Source organism: Morchella sextelata, assembly GCF_020137385.1.
Source record: "Morchella sextelata strain SCLS chromosome Unknown scls_1, whole genome shotgun sequence".
NCBI classification, from domain to species: Eukaryota; Fungi; Ascomycota; class Pezizomycetes; order Pezizales; family Morchellaceae; genus Morchella; species Morchella sextelata.
In genome coordinates, this window is record NW_025408616.1 from 2178800 (window position 1) to 2194234 (window position 15435).

The 15435-nt window shown below is 47.5% G+C and overlaps 4 protein-coding genes across 4 annotated transcripts; 2 read left to right on the forward strand and 2 right to left on the reverse strand.

Moving 5' to 3' along the window:
* Positions 1-420: 420 nt before the first annotated feature.
* Positions 421-1191, reverse strand: H6S33_000543 (uncharacterized protein; the record flags this gene model as incomplete). The annotated part of the gene is made up of 1 exon (XM_044831932.1): positions 421-1191. The coding sequence occupies one exon, from the start codon at positions 1189-1191 to the stop codon at positions 421-423; it is 771 nt and encodes a 256-aa protein (XP_044700102.1).
* Positions 1192-2152: 961 nt separating this feature from the next.
* Positions 2153-5547, forward strand: H6S33_000544 (uncharacterized protein; the record flags this gene model as incomplete). Its single annotated transcript, XM_044831933.1, has 4 exons — positions 2153-2159; positions 2289-3304; positions 3361-3498; positions 3550-5547. The coding sequence occupies 4 exons, from the start codon at positions 2153-2155 to the stop codon at positions 5545-5547; spliced, it is 3159 nt and encodes a 1052-aa protein (XP_044700103.1).
* Positions 5548-7028: 1481 nt separating this feature from the next.
* H6S33_000545 (uncharacterized protein) lies at positions 7029-7948 on the forward strand (the record flags this gene model as incomplete). The annotated part of the gene is made up of 3 exons (XM_044831934.1): positions 7029-7447; positions 7521-7573; positions 7626-7948. 3 exons carry the CDS (start codon positions 7029-7031, stop codon positions 7946-7948), a joined length of 795 nt encoding a protein of 264 aa, XP_044700104.1.
* Positions 7949-9895: 1947 nt separating this feature from the next.
* Positions 9896-10851, reverse strand: H6S33_000546 (uncharacterized protein; the record flags this gene model as incomplete). The annotated part of the gene is made up of 2 exons (XM_044831935.1): positions 9896-10379; positions 10439-10851. 2 exons carry the CDS (start codon positions 10849-10851, stop codon positions 9896-9898), a joined length of 897 nt encoding a protein of 298 aa, XP_044700105.1.
* Between the last annotated feature and the right edge of the window lie 4584 nt (positions 10852-15435).

A 15435-nucleotide genomic window follows, 5' to 3' on the forward strand; every position in this document is an offset into this window, starting at 1 on the left:
TCGATCTTGTCCGGTATTATCCGCCCAGTACATAAGGGTTACATACGTTTATTGGTGACAACCAACATGATCTGCACGTTTTCTTGACAGTGTCTTGTCTCATCATTGGTTTTGCTTGGCAACCTCTAGCATGGATCGTTGTTAAACTGTAATCATTCGTGTTCTAAAATTTATCCCGAGAGTTGAATTTGATACAAAGTGAACTCTTGATATCGCTCGTATCTCTCAACAATATTAGGTATTGCATATCCGCCGACTAACGAGACTTGCTATATTTTACAATATGCTATTATTACAGGAACAAAGGATATCTTGGTAAACAACGGAACGGGGAGGAGATCCGTTCCATTATCCCACCCCAGGGAGAAGAAAGAAAAGAAAGAAAAAATGAACGGCTTTTCCACAGATTACATATATAACCTATGATCCTCTAACCCGGAAGAAATCATCTTCGTCGTCGCCCTCTTCATCATCATCATCATCATCTTCTTCGGCGCTTGGATCGTCCTGATCTACCGCCAACTCCATCCCTACGGGAGTTTTATTCTTCAGCGCTTCTCGTCTCTCCTTCAGACGCAGTACCCGCTGCTCCAGCCCTTCCATCTCTTCAAACTCATCTAGAAGCTTCTGCTTTGCGTCTTCTTCCTCTCCCCTGGCGTAGTCATCCACAACGTCCTGTTCGTCAGGAGCAGCTGCCGCAGGATTGTTTGTTGTCGGCGCCGCCTCAATGACCATGACTGAGGACGTTACGGGCGCGACAGGTTCCACTACATCAGCTTGAAAGGCGGCCCACTCATCCTCATCCACCTCGACCTGTGCGTTACTCGGTACCGCCGATCCTGCTCCAAAGAAGCCTGACGGCAGTGTTGACGAGTTGACTTTAGTGTCCGACGCCCCTGCCATAGACGCGTCGTCCCTTTCTACAACTGCAGTTTCCTTTTGATTCTGTGGGGATGTGTTGTCACCCCTAGCTGTTTTAACTGCCTCTGTACCATCTGCATCGTAGAAAGTCGTGTTGGAGGGTTTTGTGGTTCTTGGTCGTTTTGTGGCTTCTGCTACAGCTTCATCAAGCTCAGTAAGGGATCGTTTCGTTGAGGCGCGGGAATTGCCTGGCACTGGCCGATCGGGCTTGGATTTGGCTGTTTCCCGGAGTCGGCGTTCCGCTTGGAGGAGTTTGCGTACATCGGCCATTGTGAAGTTTCAAATGCTTTGTGGGTAAGAAGGTACGAGGATTAGACTAGAAGAGAGAGCAAGAACAGTGTATTATGCTGTGGAAATAGCGGTTGGTATGCGTAGGAATGTTTGAAATACTATGAGATGGTTGACGAGTGCTGGAGTTCACCGCAAGGTATGGATGTATCCAACCAGGCTATGGAATTTCGAAGGGGCAGCACATCGCCAAGCATGTCGGGTCACACCACAATCAGCCTCTCGTGACGTGTGCTCTAGTATACGCAGGGAGCGCGTAGAGAGCGAGCTGCCGAGACAGTGCTCTTGTTTCTTTCATCATCGTCCTTCCTTTTCGTTTGATCGCCGCCTCGACGTTCTGTCATCTCCTCCGCTTTTCCCTCCCCCTCCCCCACCTCAACTTCCCCCGTCGCCCAAAACTTCACGGCCTATCATAACAACATCTACAAGTGAAGAAGTTTCCGAAATCATTGCCTGTGAGAGTAAGCCCAGAAAAGTGTCGTCATAGGAACAGACAGACGGAACACGCTGCCAGCATTTCGTGATAAAGATACCAAGAAAAAAGGAGAGGCTGGTCGTCTGTCACGAGACCACGGGGAGAAAGAAGAAGTCAAGATTTCTTGTGAGAGACCACCGTGAGAACGAGGCGAGAAGACGAGGCACAGAACTGCTGGGTATTGCCTGACTACACCGCCCGACTTGAAAGAAAACCCTAGACTCTGCTCCTTTATTCTCCCCTCCCCCTCCTCCGATTCGTATTCCTTGAACTGTGTATGCACTTTCTGCCATCCCACTGCATCCGAGGGTTCCATATCGCGCGCTAGCCTGGTTCGTGTAAAAATTTGGCCGTTGGGCCATCACCAACAACAAACTCCACCGTTAGACAAAATATCTTCAGGGAAGAGAAGAGAAAAGCAAGCCGATTTAGTATTGCCCTCCGGTAAATAAATATAAAAAATCGATCATGGCTGGTAAGCCTCCGTCAAACAACTTCCCTCTCCCCGCCGACTCAGGCTTCCCATCAGATCTATCTATCTCTTTCCCCACACAAATCACGCAATTAAAGACATGTACATGGCTAACTGGCGCGCTTTTGACAGAGCCACGACGTAGCGTTCGTTCTACGAAGGGTGTCAACAACCGCCTCTCTGATATCGGGCTCGAAAGCGCGTCGCCAGCGCCCGCTTCAGGCCAAGCGTCGAAAGCGAAAAAGAAGACCCCCGCGAAAGAACGAGCCTCACCTGACAGGTCGCAGACTGTGGAGGAGGAGAATACCAACGGCTCGCCTGATGATATCATTCGGTGTGTCTGTGGAGCAAAGGAGGAGGATGAGGATGACTCGAGGATGATGATCCAGTGCGAAGGGTGTGAAGCGTGGCAGCATACCCAGTGCATGGGGATTCCCAAGAAGAAAATCCCAAAGCAATACTTTTGCGAGGTCTGCAGACCGGAGAATCACCAAGTCCTTTTGAATCAATTGGAGAAGGGAGAAAAGCCCTGGGAAAAGAAGCCAACTGCAAGGAGAAAGGGAAAGAAAGATTCAACACCGGCCAGAGGCCAGAAACAAGATTCAACGCCAGCTAGGAATTTTAAAAATGAACCAACTCCCACCAAAAGTGAAGTTGCCCCGGCCTCAGAGTTTCCGGAATTGCCTGCGCCAAGTGATACACCTGTGCCAAAGAAACCGGTACAAAGGAGGAAGAAGAAGCAGCAGGTTGTAGCGGAGATGGAGATGCCGAGACGAAGCCCTTCTCCGGTTGTAGAACAGGATGACCCAATGGATATCGACATTTCGCAAAGTGCGCAGGAAGACATCCCAAACAAACCTCCAGAGGATTTAGAGAAAGTAGAGGAAGACCCAGAAGAAGAAGAGCCAGAGGAAGAGCAGCCGGAACAACCAGAGGAGGAACCGGATAAGCCAGAGGAGGAGCCAGAGGAGCCAGATAAACTAGAGACGGTAGAAAAGCCAGTGGCGCAAGAAAAGCCGGAGGAGCAAGAAGAGACAGAAGATCGCGAGAGGACAGTGTCCATGGAATTATCTCCTGCCAAAGACACCATTGAGAGTAATGGGAATGGGGTTGTGAAAGAAGTGATAGAGGATTCGCTGGAGCCTCAGGTAAGATCCCAGTGGGCGTTTTTTTACACAAGAGACTAATATCTTAAATTTTCTAGACTCCACAGACCCCGATTTCCGCTACAAAAGAAGAGCCGAACAGGAGAGATAATCGACGCGACTCTACTCGATCAATAAAGTCACTCAAGCGAAAGCCTACGGGCGATTCCGATGGAGAATACAAGCATGAAGACGAGGTATATATTCATGACCCGACACACGTATTTATTACTAAAAAATCTTTCCAGGAACCGCACAAGAGAATACGCCGCGTATCGGCAATCGCAGTAGATGCCAGCCCCAAGGATGTGAAGCCGTCGCCCAGAAGAGCCTCCATAGCAAAACCGCCAATCAAAAGGCAGAAAACGGAGGATAATACACCTCAGAAAGAGCTTGTGGAGACTATTGACGAACTTCGAAACGAGGGCCGTCGGAAGGTTGCGAACTTCCTGATGACGCCACTCATTGAGCGTGCCAGTCCCCTCGTCTCTGAAAACGAACTGATCTTGGCTGAAGGCCAAACAATCAATAAACTCTGCGAAAGACTTGCATTACAAGTGGAGCACCATGTTTATCTATTGTTCTTCAAAGGGGGCGAATTGCCTCCTGAATACACCAAGAAAGTAAGGAGCGTTGCATACAACCTCCGCGCCAATCCTTCATTGAGCGAAGAACTGTTGAAGGAGAATTTGGAGCCCTCTAGACTGGCGCACATGACAACAGATGAGATGGCGTCGAAGGAGTTAAAGGAGTTAATGCAGAAGATACGTCTAGAATCAGAGAAGCATAACACTTTGATTACGGAAACTGGACCTCGAATCCGGAGGACACATAAAGGCGAGGAATTGGTTGGTGAAGTCGAGGACAACGAACCAACGGATCAAGACGTGGATAGCCTTGTTCCACCCGGCGGCATCATACGTAGGTCAGATTCCACCGATGAACCAACAGTCTCTATGGCCGACAAATCGCCCTCTATTGCCGTTGAAATTACTGAGAGCCCAGTCACCGCACCCGAGAATCATGATGAGGTTTTGAGATCTCCATCCAGACCTCCCGTTGCGGATGCTAAACCCGAAAGGGGACGAAATTTCAGCATCGAGAATGTTTGGGATCACATTGAAGCACCGGACACGAACCGTATTCCTAGGGCTATGAGGCCAGCGGTTCCAGCCACAGCCCGTGATACAGACCCCAAGATTGATAAGGACATTGATATGCTTCTTAAAGATGATGATGGTGATGCCACACCACCCTACTCCCCAGCAAGTGCCATGTCAGATGATGACCATTACTCCCCACGCCACGAAGAGGAGGAGGATGAATGGAAAGGACGCGTAGAAATGAATGGAATTGCAAGTCTATCTGCTACAGCTGCACTAGTCGGAGGTCCAGAGTATGTTGCAAACACTAAATGGTCTGATCTGTTGACCGATGTTCTGCACATTGATGGCCGCATCAAGCATGATCGTGCAACAGAATATCTATGCGGACAGAAGTTTTCGAAAAGTAGCTCTCTTGTTATGGTTTCTCTCACTCCCACAGATAGCATGGCCCAAACAGAGTTCAAAAAGCTTTTCGATTATTTCAAGGAGAGGGATAGGTATGCAGTTGTTGGGAAGCATTTGCAAAAGTGCATTAAGGATCTCTATATTGTTCCCGTCGACGAGAAGGACAGTCTCCCAGATTGGTTCAACGTATTAGACCCGGCCTCAAGTATCCCCCAGAACGGGCGCCAGGGAAAGCTCCTAATCGTCATATTTGTCGTTATTCGAAACCTCGTGGGCCTACCATCAGCGACCCCAACGCATGCCTCTGCATCCATGTCTCCTTATACACAAATGCGCCATCGTGCTTCAGATGCTGCACCCCCATATACGCCGATCGCGCCGACCCCGTCAGGTATGCACCATCAAGGAACGCCGTATACACCTCCTCAACAGGCGCAGCAACATAACTTTGCCTATCAGGGTCCCAATGCTCATCAGCAACAATACGTCACTACGTACAATGGAGGATCGTATCCTCCGAATTCTGGCCACAATGCACATCCTACGCCCTCTCCGGCCCCAGGATCGCTCCCTGTACCATTGGCGGAAATGACCCAGAATCTTGTTCAAATCTTCCCAGACATGGATGCCAATCAGCTTATGATGATCAACAAGATTCTTGTTGAAAACCCTGAGATACAGAACGACCCAGATGCTCTCGCGAAGATAATTGAAAGGCAGATGGGAGGATCTTGAGCTTGAATACACGCTCTTTTTTGTTTTAGCATCTCGCCCTTATAAATTCGAATCATCAGTCAAACTTCTCTTTTTTTTAACACCCTTTCTTTACTTGAAGCTGATACAGTGGATTTGAATTGGATGGGCGTTCTTTTTTCTCTTTTTTCTCCAACTTTTTTCTCCAACTTTTTTCCTTTCCTTTTATTTTTTTTAAAAAGAGGTATCAGGCCTGAAAAATTAAAGATTTATGTTGCTATCTTGTCAGTCCACTCCTGTACCCGATGCTCTTATCCTTTGTTATCCGGCAACTCTGCAACCCTTGGTCTTTTGTTGTATTGAGTCTTTCTAAGAGGGTGTATTTGTATCCAAAAAGATGCGCTTTCCTTTGGGGGTCATCATCTTAATCGTGGTAACCATTTCTTTCTATTCACTCGCGGTCATTATTGAGCTGCCTATTTTAGCTCTTGGAGGGGTGGAGTGGTCCGAACCGGAGGAGGATCTACAATATTTAAGGGCTTTCTTTTACAACCCATCTTTTCTTGACCCTCTATCTTGTGGTAGGAAGAGCGGGGTGATTTTGGTTTGGTTTATGTCTCTTTTCCGTTTTTCTTTCCTTTGCCTGTAATAAAGCAGCATGCGAGGAGGGCTGGGCTGAGGTTAATCCTAAATGAGTGCGGGAGAGAGTGAGGGAGTGGATGAAATGACCATCACGTTCTTTTGTGCTAATACTCATACGTACATAACTTTTATGTCTTGAAATGAAACCACGAAACCAAATAAAAATTTCATCCTGAAACGACGTGGAAAAGGCCAACAAACACCCAAACCCTAACCCAATATCGCACACATTTGGCATAGTCTGCGGATAGACCCTGCAAGCTGCAAAGGGCGGTAGCGAACGCCCCGCCCTGCAAGGCAGCAGACTCGTGAGAAGCTAGGGTTGTCCCAAGATCAAGGCGTGGAAATGATCGATTGGCTGCTTCACCCGACCAATGATCCTCGATGCAGTAACCCTGTCGGGACATGACTCGAATCGAAGGAACCCTAACCTAGTCCCATGCGTGCAGGGGTGAATAGGCGAGCCTAACCCTAATCCAACATCAGTCCATGGCCTACTAGCGCACGTCAAGGCGGTGTTGGAGTCATTGACCATTCAGGATACTTGTCTTGTTCACAGTGAACGGAATTATCGGGCGCCTGGCTCTAGCTAACTAGACATGCGCCTGGAGTAGTTATGAGCTATGAGCCCTTTATCAATGACGAGCTTCCTATTTGCAGCACTCGTACTATTCGTAAATGTGTTTAAATTAGTGATCAACAAAAACATATGAATCAGACTCAGCCTCACCATGCAGCTAGCAGCCCTGCAAGTACCAGGCCCAGCACTGCCGCGATGCCCGAGCCCATCTATAAAGACTCCCCCCCATAGGCCTCAAGATAAGCTTCCCCAATAAACCTTATATCCACACAAAACCACCCTACAAGCTGCTCAGTTAACCATGGATGCCCAAACCCTCAAAACAGACCTCCTCTCCACCCCCACTGCCCCCGCCGGCGCCCGCGCCGAGCGAATTGATTTCTCGACCACACCCCTCGCAAAGTCTTACGGCAAGCAGGCGAGCTATGCACTCGTGATCGATGACCTCTTCACGCCCGCCGAGTGCCAAAAAATGCTACAGTTCGCAGCGCTGACGGGCGGCGGGTGGAAGGAGGCGCTGATCAATTCGGGCTATAGCCAGGTGCTGAGGAAGGATATTCGCGACTGCACTAGAGTCATGATTGACGATTTCGAGCTGGCCGAGCTGATATATGGGCGGGTGAGGCCGTATCTGGATGAGGTGGTGGAGGTGGGGAAGGGGACGGAGTGGGATATTGCGTCGTATGCAGGGAGGTTTAATTATAAGTGGAAGATGACAAGGTATGTATAGACTGTTCTGAGATGTGCTGAGAGTTAGAGGTCAATGAGAAGGTTTGGCTAATTGGGTGAGTAGACTTAATGAGAGACTTCGGTTTTTGAGATATACCAAGGATCAGTACTTTAAGCGTAAGATATCACTAACTATCCCACTAAAGAATTTATACTAACACTCTCACAGCCCACGGCGACGGATCCTATGCCACCCCCGACGATAAGGAACGCTCCTTCCTAACCCTACACCTATACCTCAACTCCTCAGGCGATACCGAGGAAGACGTCAAAGGTGGCTCTACGCGTTTTCTGCCATACAACTACCTATCCCGGAGCCTAGACATAGATTCAGAATGTCTGGATATCGAACCAAAGATGGGTAGAGTCTTGATATTTCAGCACCAGGGGTTGATCCATTCGGGGGAGCCGGTGACGGCGGGGACCAAGTATACGATGAGGACAGATATCATGTATGAGAGGATGCTGCCGACGTTGGAGGATATGCAGTAGAGGAAATTTCTGTAGTTGTAGTTGATTATTTAATAGCTACTAGTACTACCACCTACATAATATATGGGTTGTGTAAATCAATACTAGCGCAATTAAGTAAGATAAAGAACTTAGTCCATGAGCATGACCCACCCCTAGGGTACAAACTTTCTTAGGAATCGGGATAGCATATCCCGAAAATCGGGATAGGTTATCCCGTGGGAGGATAAGTTTGAGACATTTGGGCGTTTTGGGATCCCCAAACATCAAGTAGCTAAAATAGGAGATTTCGCTCTTATTTGGATAAACTATCTCCGCCGAGGGATATATTTTTCAGCTCATCTTGTAGAGGGGATACATATCTTTACCATAGGATACTGTATTCAGGGATAGCTTATCTTTTCCTGTGGATATAATCTTATATCCTCTCAGAAGGATACGAATTTTCAAACAGAATAAAGTGTTCTCCTGCTAGTAGTATTTCGCTTCCCTAGTAGTTTTGGACTTAGATAAATCTGATTTTTTTTTGGCTGTCGAATTTTTAAACCTGAGGCTGATAGCGACAATTTGTACTAGATTTGTATCTGAACCAATAGTATAGTTAGTAGCATCTGCTATACCTAATCGGCAAGGTGTAAGTTCAATTCCCCTAAGCTCCATTTTTTTAAACCTAAGTTCTTGATGTTATCCCCTTCGAAGGGTAGGGTATCCCCTACCAGTCAGAACATGCCCACCCCCAATCCTTAGATAAGGATATCTTATCATATCCCGGTGAAAAAGGATATCTCATCCAGCAAATCGAAGGGTAGTACCCAATAGTTAAGATATCACATCCTACCTGAGAGGATTGGTCATCCCTCTACTGCAGGATATCATATCCCACTTCGCGGAGATGAAAACAGTATCCTGCCTCCGGGGATGAGCTATCCAGTACTTTGTCCTCTAGGGCCACCTGCTACAGTCAAGTCTTGCTATGTAAGTATGTCATCTATTAAGGTAACCTACATTATAAGGAGGTACTAGCCCGGTCCCGACATTTTGGTTGGAATAATTCATAATGATTCCCCCCTACGGCTTGGTACACGGTTATTATATATTCCAATCATTTCCTCCCCTCACCTTGGCAGCTCCCAACCGCCAAAACCTTCTTCCCCAATGTACCTACCCCACCCATCCCAAATACCCCTCATCCCACGCGAAAGAATCAGCTATCCCCTAAGCAGCCCTGCTCCTAACTAGATGTAGTAGACCTTATCAATATTGTCTTAATCTGGGTAACCAACTAATGCTAAATATAATATTCGGTACTCATCTGGCCAATCTGTTCAGATCTACTAACTACTTATGTACATCCAGTTAGGCTTACAGGATTTCAAACAGGACTACCGACCGAATTGAAAAACATTACTTTTCGTCAGTAGAGTAGAGTACCTGCATAAAGGTAATACCTATTGACGTGCAGTCTATCACTTCATACATTACTCGCTCATGTTCTGCGGCGCCAAGGTACAGTCGTCTGAAACGTGGTATGCACCCATGAGTGATGCCCTTCTCGACTCCAGCCTTAAGAAAAAAGTGTCACCATCTTGTTTTACGTCCATACTGGCCTTTCGAATCTCTCTACAAAGATTTATGCGCCATTAGGATGTATTGCTTGACCACCCATTTCACTACACTTGATGGAACAATATCCTGTTTTCTTGATCATTGACATCTGGATCGAGGGATTTTGAGCTTTCAAGCTTTTTTTTTTCTTTCTTACTTCTTGGTACGATACCTGTGGTGTTGATTTTCATATGTCCTGTCCGATCATACCACAGATAAATTCGATGACTTTGTTATTCAGAAGTTGATTGACATTAGAGTATATTACTGAATTGTAGAAACTAAAAAACCTAAGACCCCAAAACTCCATTTTATGACTCTACAAAAGAAAATAGTTGCCTAAAGAATGTAGAAATGCACACTCTACATCAACAACACACCCGCACCCGCAACAGCCAAGAAAAACAAGACCCCCGAAACCTCGGCCTTCATTGCTACCCCCTTCGCCTCGCCTCCAGCCGCTGCAGAGCCCGCTGCAGAGCCCGCTGCAGAGCCCACTGCAGAATTCGCATTGCTAGCACCCTTCATGAGGAACTCCCAGCTGTAATCCCCGCCAAGGATCTTCCCACCAGTATTCTTACCAACGACACCTTCCTGCGAAGAAGGTACGGACCCAAAGGCAGTCTCCATATTGACACTCATGGGGAGCGAGGAGACGTTGAGGCCTGAGCACACGGCTTCGGCATCGACGAGGTCATAGTCATTGTAGTAGAGGTTCATGAGGAACGACTCCTGCATGCGGCAGTCGCTACCGCAGAAGGCATTCACGGCGGAGGCGTCGTTGGCGGCTGCGAGAGTCGGCCACTCGGGAAGGTTGGTGTCTGTCAAGCAGAAGGTTCCAGTGGTGCTATTAACTAGTTAGCTCCCATCATCATCACACATTAATGATCAAACAATCAAACTTACGAGTCCCTGAGACAGAACGGCCAATACAGGTTCTCCTGGATCAGGTAGGTGCCATCCAGAGCAGTGCTGAGATAGACGAGGATCTGCTCCTCAGCAAAGAGCTTATCCTGGTCGGTACACTCCTGGTGCAGCTTTCTGTCCCAGGCATTGAGCGAATCAATGCACGCAGTGGTGCAAACCTTCTCGAGGCCAGCTTTGGTGAAGAGACTAGGCCCCTCGGTGGAGTCACGAAGCTGCAGAAAGCTGGCATCGCAGTCGATGGATGCCGAATAGGCAGTGCTACAGGCCGAGGAGACCCCAGTAGTGGGTAAGCGGCCATCGAAGGTGAACCCTTCAGTGACGGCGGTATTGAAGCTGAAGGCGGCTAGGGTGGAGCCCGCCATCAGGGTGAGGAGGAGGGTTGGATAGTGCATTTTTAGAAATTAATTTGGGGTATTGGAAGTTTCGGGGATGGGGGGGATGTGGATGGGGATGGATGTTGGGGACGAAGGTTATGTAGCGGGTAGTGAGGGAGGAGGTGGTGAAATGATGATTTTTTGAGGTGGGACCTTGCATAAGTTGCGGGCTGCACTTGACGGCGCCCACCAACCCCGGGCTGCTACGAAGCCACCGACTGCAGATTGATGCAGGGGTAGAAGTGTGAGAGCTTAAGGGCTGGAGTTTAACACAGATATGCTTACTGAGCGAGTGCAGCAGGGATTAAGGTAGTCCCATCACTAGACATTCAATACCAGAAGTAGTGTATTTACATGTGTTCTTCGAGTAACTACAGTAATTTCAAGAGATACGGGCCATGAGGGCAATTCCATTCCAATTTCAATTCCGGTTGTCACAGAACAAAAACTCAAAGACACTGAAGTCTCTGCATGCCCAAACAGGCATCTGCAGGGACGCCGAACATCAAACAAACGCCAACAAGATTCGCGCGCCATGTGCTGGCCTGCAGCAACGACTTGTGTAACAACACCCACCCAACGGATTAACAGATCAGCACCCACCCAGCCGGCCCGTAAAGCCACCGACTTGCCGAACCCCAGGCGGTTAGCAAAACATGGCCAATGAGCGTACAGGTCTACACAACATACTCTAGACGTGCCTAGACACCGCCAGCCAAGCAATGGACCGAAGAATGGGCATTTCAAAATCTCTGACATGAGTTGTACGAGTAGTAGTTGCGGCTAAACAGGGCTTGGCGTGAAACAGGTCTAGCCGCATCCCACAAATAGTAACAAATATGCCAGCTAGCAACCAACGACCGCCATGGCTGGCGCGAGATGCACCGTGAAGAGAAGCGGTATCTGTAACTGAGTCTACTAGTCGCGATTGTTTACTCTACCCTCATGTCTTATGGAGATTCTGGGGAAAACGCGCCGAGTAGGAAGAATCAAATGGCCAGACCCCTACTCTAGAGCAAATATTGGTGGGTGAGTGGGCGGTAGCTACGAAGGCCAAAATATCGACCACGATGGATGTCGCCGAGAGTGGTAAAGGAGGAGTGCTGTCAAGATTCTAACCTCAAGAGCCTGATTCCAACAGGCCCACTCAATGGGGGCAGGAAGTTTACTTGGAAGTGGCTAGCGCAGAAGAGAATGTCTTGGCACATAGTGGTCGAGTGACCGGTCATGACACAGAGCCTCTAGTGCCAAGAGAAGTCGAAAAAGTCTCCAATGTCGCACACACCACTAATGTTCGCCCCTCCTTAAATTTTCTTAGCTATAGAATATGTCTATCCTTTTACCCATCCGTCACGCCCAAGTATTCAAGCACATCCAGCAACATACGCCCTCCAAAGGATATTACTTTACGTGTGGGCAGCCGCTACCCTGACATATGTACATGCCACTTCCTTAATCCCCAAAATTCCACAGGGTTCCTGCGTCAAAGGGTACGAAACTCCGGCCCCAAATGAGCCGCTATAGCGAGCTCCCAGTTAATTCATCTGGCGCTAAAAAAGGTACCCGTAGTACCCGTTATATACCCCATTGTTTGGGAAAGGGCGAGAAAATACGGCAGCTATCCGCTCTGGTAATTGTCAATAAGGAATCGATACATTTGGTGGGCCTCGAGTAGCGCCAAGATATGCAATAATATGATTGCTATTGCCCTTTGGAGGGACAAGAGATTGGGTGCAGTAATGTGGTGGTGGTGGTCTGCGCCGGGTGGCTGGTATGAGATGCATACAGCCACTTACTAACGCTGCTATGGTCCGTTGGGAGCGGGGGTTTGCGGGTATGGTGGTAATGGATATGACTCAGGGCTACTGACAAACTGGCCCTAGGGCCTAGAGAATGGTTTGCGTCCATCAACACTAACCATGTCTGTAAACAGCATCTGCAGAGCAGGTACTGATGCACAAGACCTCTTATTGGCTGTGTTGGCATCCCTAACCCTACTACACATTACAGAGCATTCTTCCCAACCACACAGACATGGAAAGTCCAATCAATAACTCTTCCAGCATTGATCCCGGTGGCATCATTGACCCAAATTGGCTGAGTCTAGTGTTGGGATTTAGAGGATCTCACGGCACTGGATGCATCGTTGTGCTAGTCTGGGTATAGCTTCCAAAAGTTCATCCAAGCTCCGAGTTCAGCTCAGCTCACCATACATGCCATTACTTCCGGCTAGGTACGTCTGTCCATGGTTCGGCCATAGCATGATCTTAACAGGAACAGAAAGAGGACTATACTACGGGGAAAAGGAAATAAGAAAAGATCGCCGTGGCTTAACTAGGCAGTTGTTTAACTGTGGTCATAGCTAGGCCTCACGAGTGGCGGAGGTTATGGACACCCTTTTTCTATTTCTATTAAAGCAAGTTGAGGCCCACCATGGAAGCTTTTGCAGAACAACTGTAGCTACCCAAAAGGTCGCAGCTTCCAAGCGCCATGATAGCATATCTCTTATCAATGCTATATACCATTGTGACCTCTCTCGTAGGATATGGAGGGCCTCAGCTCAGTGTGTGTCATGATTTGATTCGATTGAAAGCACCAAACTCAATGACGCACACCACCTGAGCTGCATGAACCGGACAGAAAGCTGATGGCAATATGAATTACGGCAATATCTTTTCACTATGCTAACCAGTCAGACATGCAGAAAGCCTGCTCGTGGTCGGCTTTTCGCTCTAAATTCCGTTGTTGCTATTATGAAAAAGATAACACGTATCCGGGGCGTAAGCTTGAGGAAACCGTCAGCTCGATGGTCGTGTTCATGCCGTGAGGTCATCCTGCAGATGTTTCTTTATAGAGACGCTATTGATCTTCAGCTGAGCAGTGGGGATGATATCTAGCGATAACAAATTACTATGGGGGCTACTGTCCGAAAAGAATTATTCCAATACAAAGAGAGGGCTTCTATTACTCTTTACGGAAATAAAGGTAAAGAGTTTTCGTAGGAATTACTCTCATAAAAATAGTTTATGGCGAAAATCCCACAAAGTGCATATATATATATAAGAAGGGCATATACATCGGTAGCGGCGGCAATCGGATCAACGAATAGCTCTCGGAAACGTTACCCATATTTATGCAATATATTGGAGACTCTCTTCTGGGGAAACGGCGTTTACAACAGGATGGCATAAATACGAGCCAGAAGTGGTGTTGGAACTATTGGAATCATTGGGGGAGACAAGCGCACGTCAATACAAGGGGACGTCTTGAGACTAGTCTACTTTTCTACCCAGTTCGAGCTGGCAGGCGTAGGACCAATAGATTGGCAGTATAGATAAACATATGAAACACGAAACACACTCAGTTAATCAAGGATACAGTTTTTCACCCCGATTTTTGTGACGTATGACCAGCTGGCCAGATTATCAATTAAGCACTGCTGGCAGGAGAGGCTCAGTATTTTTCTAAGAATTCTGGAAAGAATTCCGTGGCATTCCTAAATAATGAAAACTAAGGAATCTCGATTTAGTCTAGGTATTTTGGAGGAGATATCATTTCCAGGGCTCGAAAAATGTCACTCAATTTTAGAGCACCGGTGTAGTTATATTTGACCTCACGATGCGCCAAAATTACTCTTAAACCATGTATCTTATCGTAGATGCTGCTAGAACCCAAATGCGGGGCGGAACAAAAGATTTCTAAAAAGTCGTCAAAAATATCATTGCGAGTTGATTCCAGGGACTTGAACCATGCAAGATGCAGTAGCGATTAACAAAACAGGCTAGATTCAAACGCATGTCTTAGGTTTTAAGTTGATAGCAAGTACTTTTCTGAATCGCTGGAGCCAACAATTTTCCTGTAATTAGAATTTTCATATATAGATTCCTTCGATATGTGTGTGAGGGCATAAATGCCTGGTAGTGTGAATACGCGTGACGATGGCATATGATCACAAAAAGTAGTACCTTGTCGACCAATCCAACCAATCATATCGCTACAATCATCCCTCACAGATCACCCGAAGAAGTCGCGTGCGTTTTGACAGGTATGACCGACCCCAAAATGGACGATAAGGTACATTTCTGTACAGAAAGATCGCCAAGCACTTTCAGAATCCGGCAAAAGAACCCCCACTTGCAGTACTTCGTGCAAGCTGAGGAGATTGTAATTGACGGGCTGTGGAGTTTGCTGCGTTGTTAATGTTGTTCCTGTTTTGGAGGAACGTTTCATGCGTGCGTCTCGAAAAATACCTGCCACGTTCTCTGTGGTTTCTGTATGGATGATTGTTAGCATGAATCGCTCGTGGACGCGTTGGCAGAACGAAGGGGAGGAATACATATAATGGGCACACCCAAAGTCGGATGTTGAAGACTTTTATGTTTTTTCAGATCTTTGGCGCTTTATCTCTATGTCATTCATAATGGGCTACCCCACCCTTTCATCTCCACACCTTGCATCAGCCGGGCCGTCAGCGACCGAAGACGGCCACAATTATGCTCTGTCTCGCACTTTTCGTTATCTTTCCAGTTCGGAGGACACATCCTCATCACATACTAACACATCCTCAACTCATTCACGGCTTGCTCATGGAGGAGGAGAAGA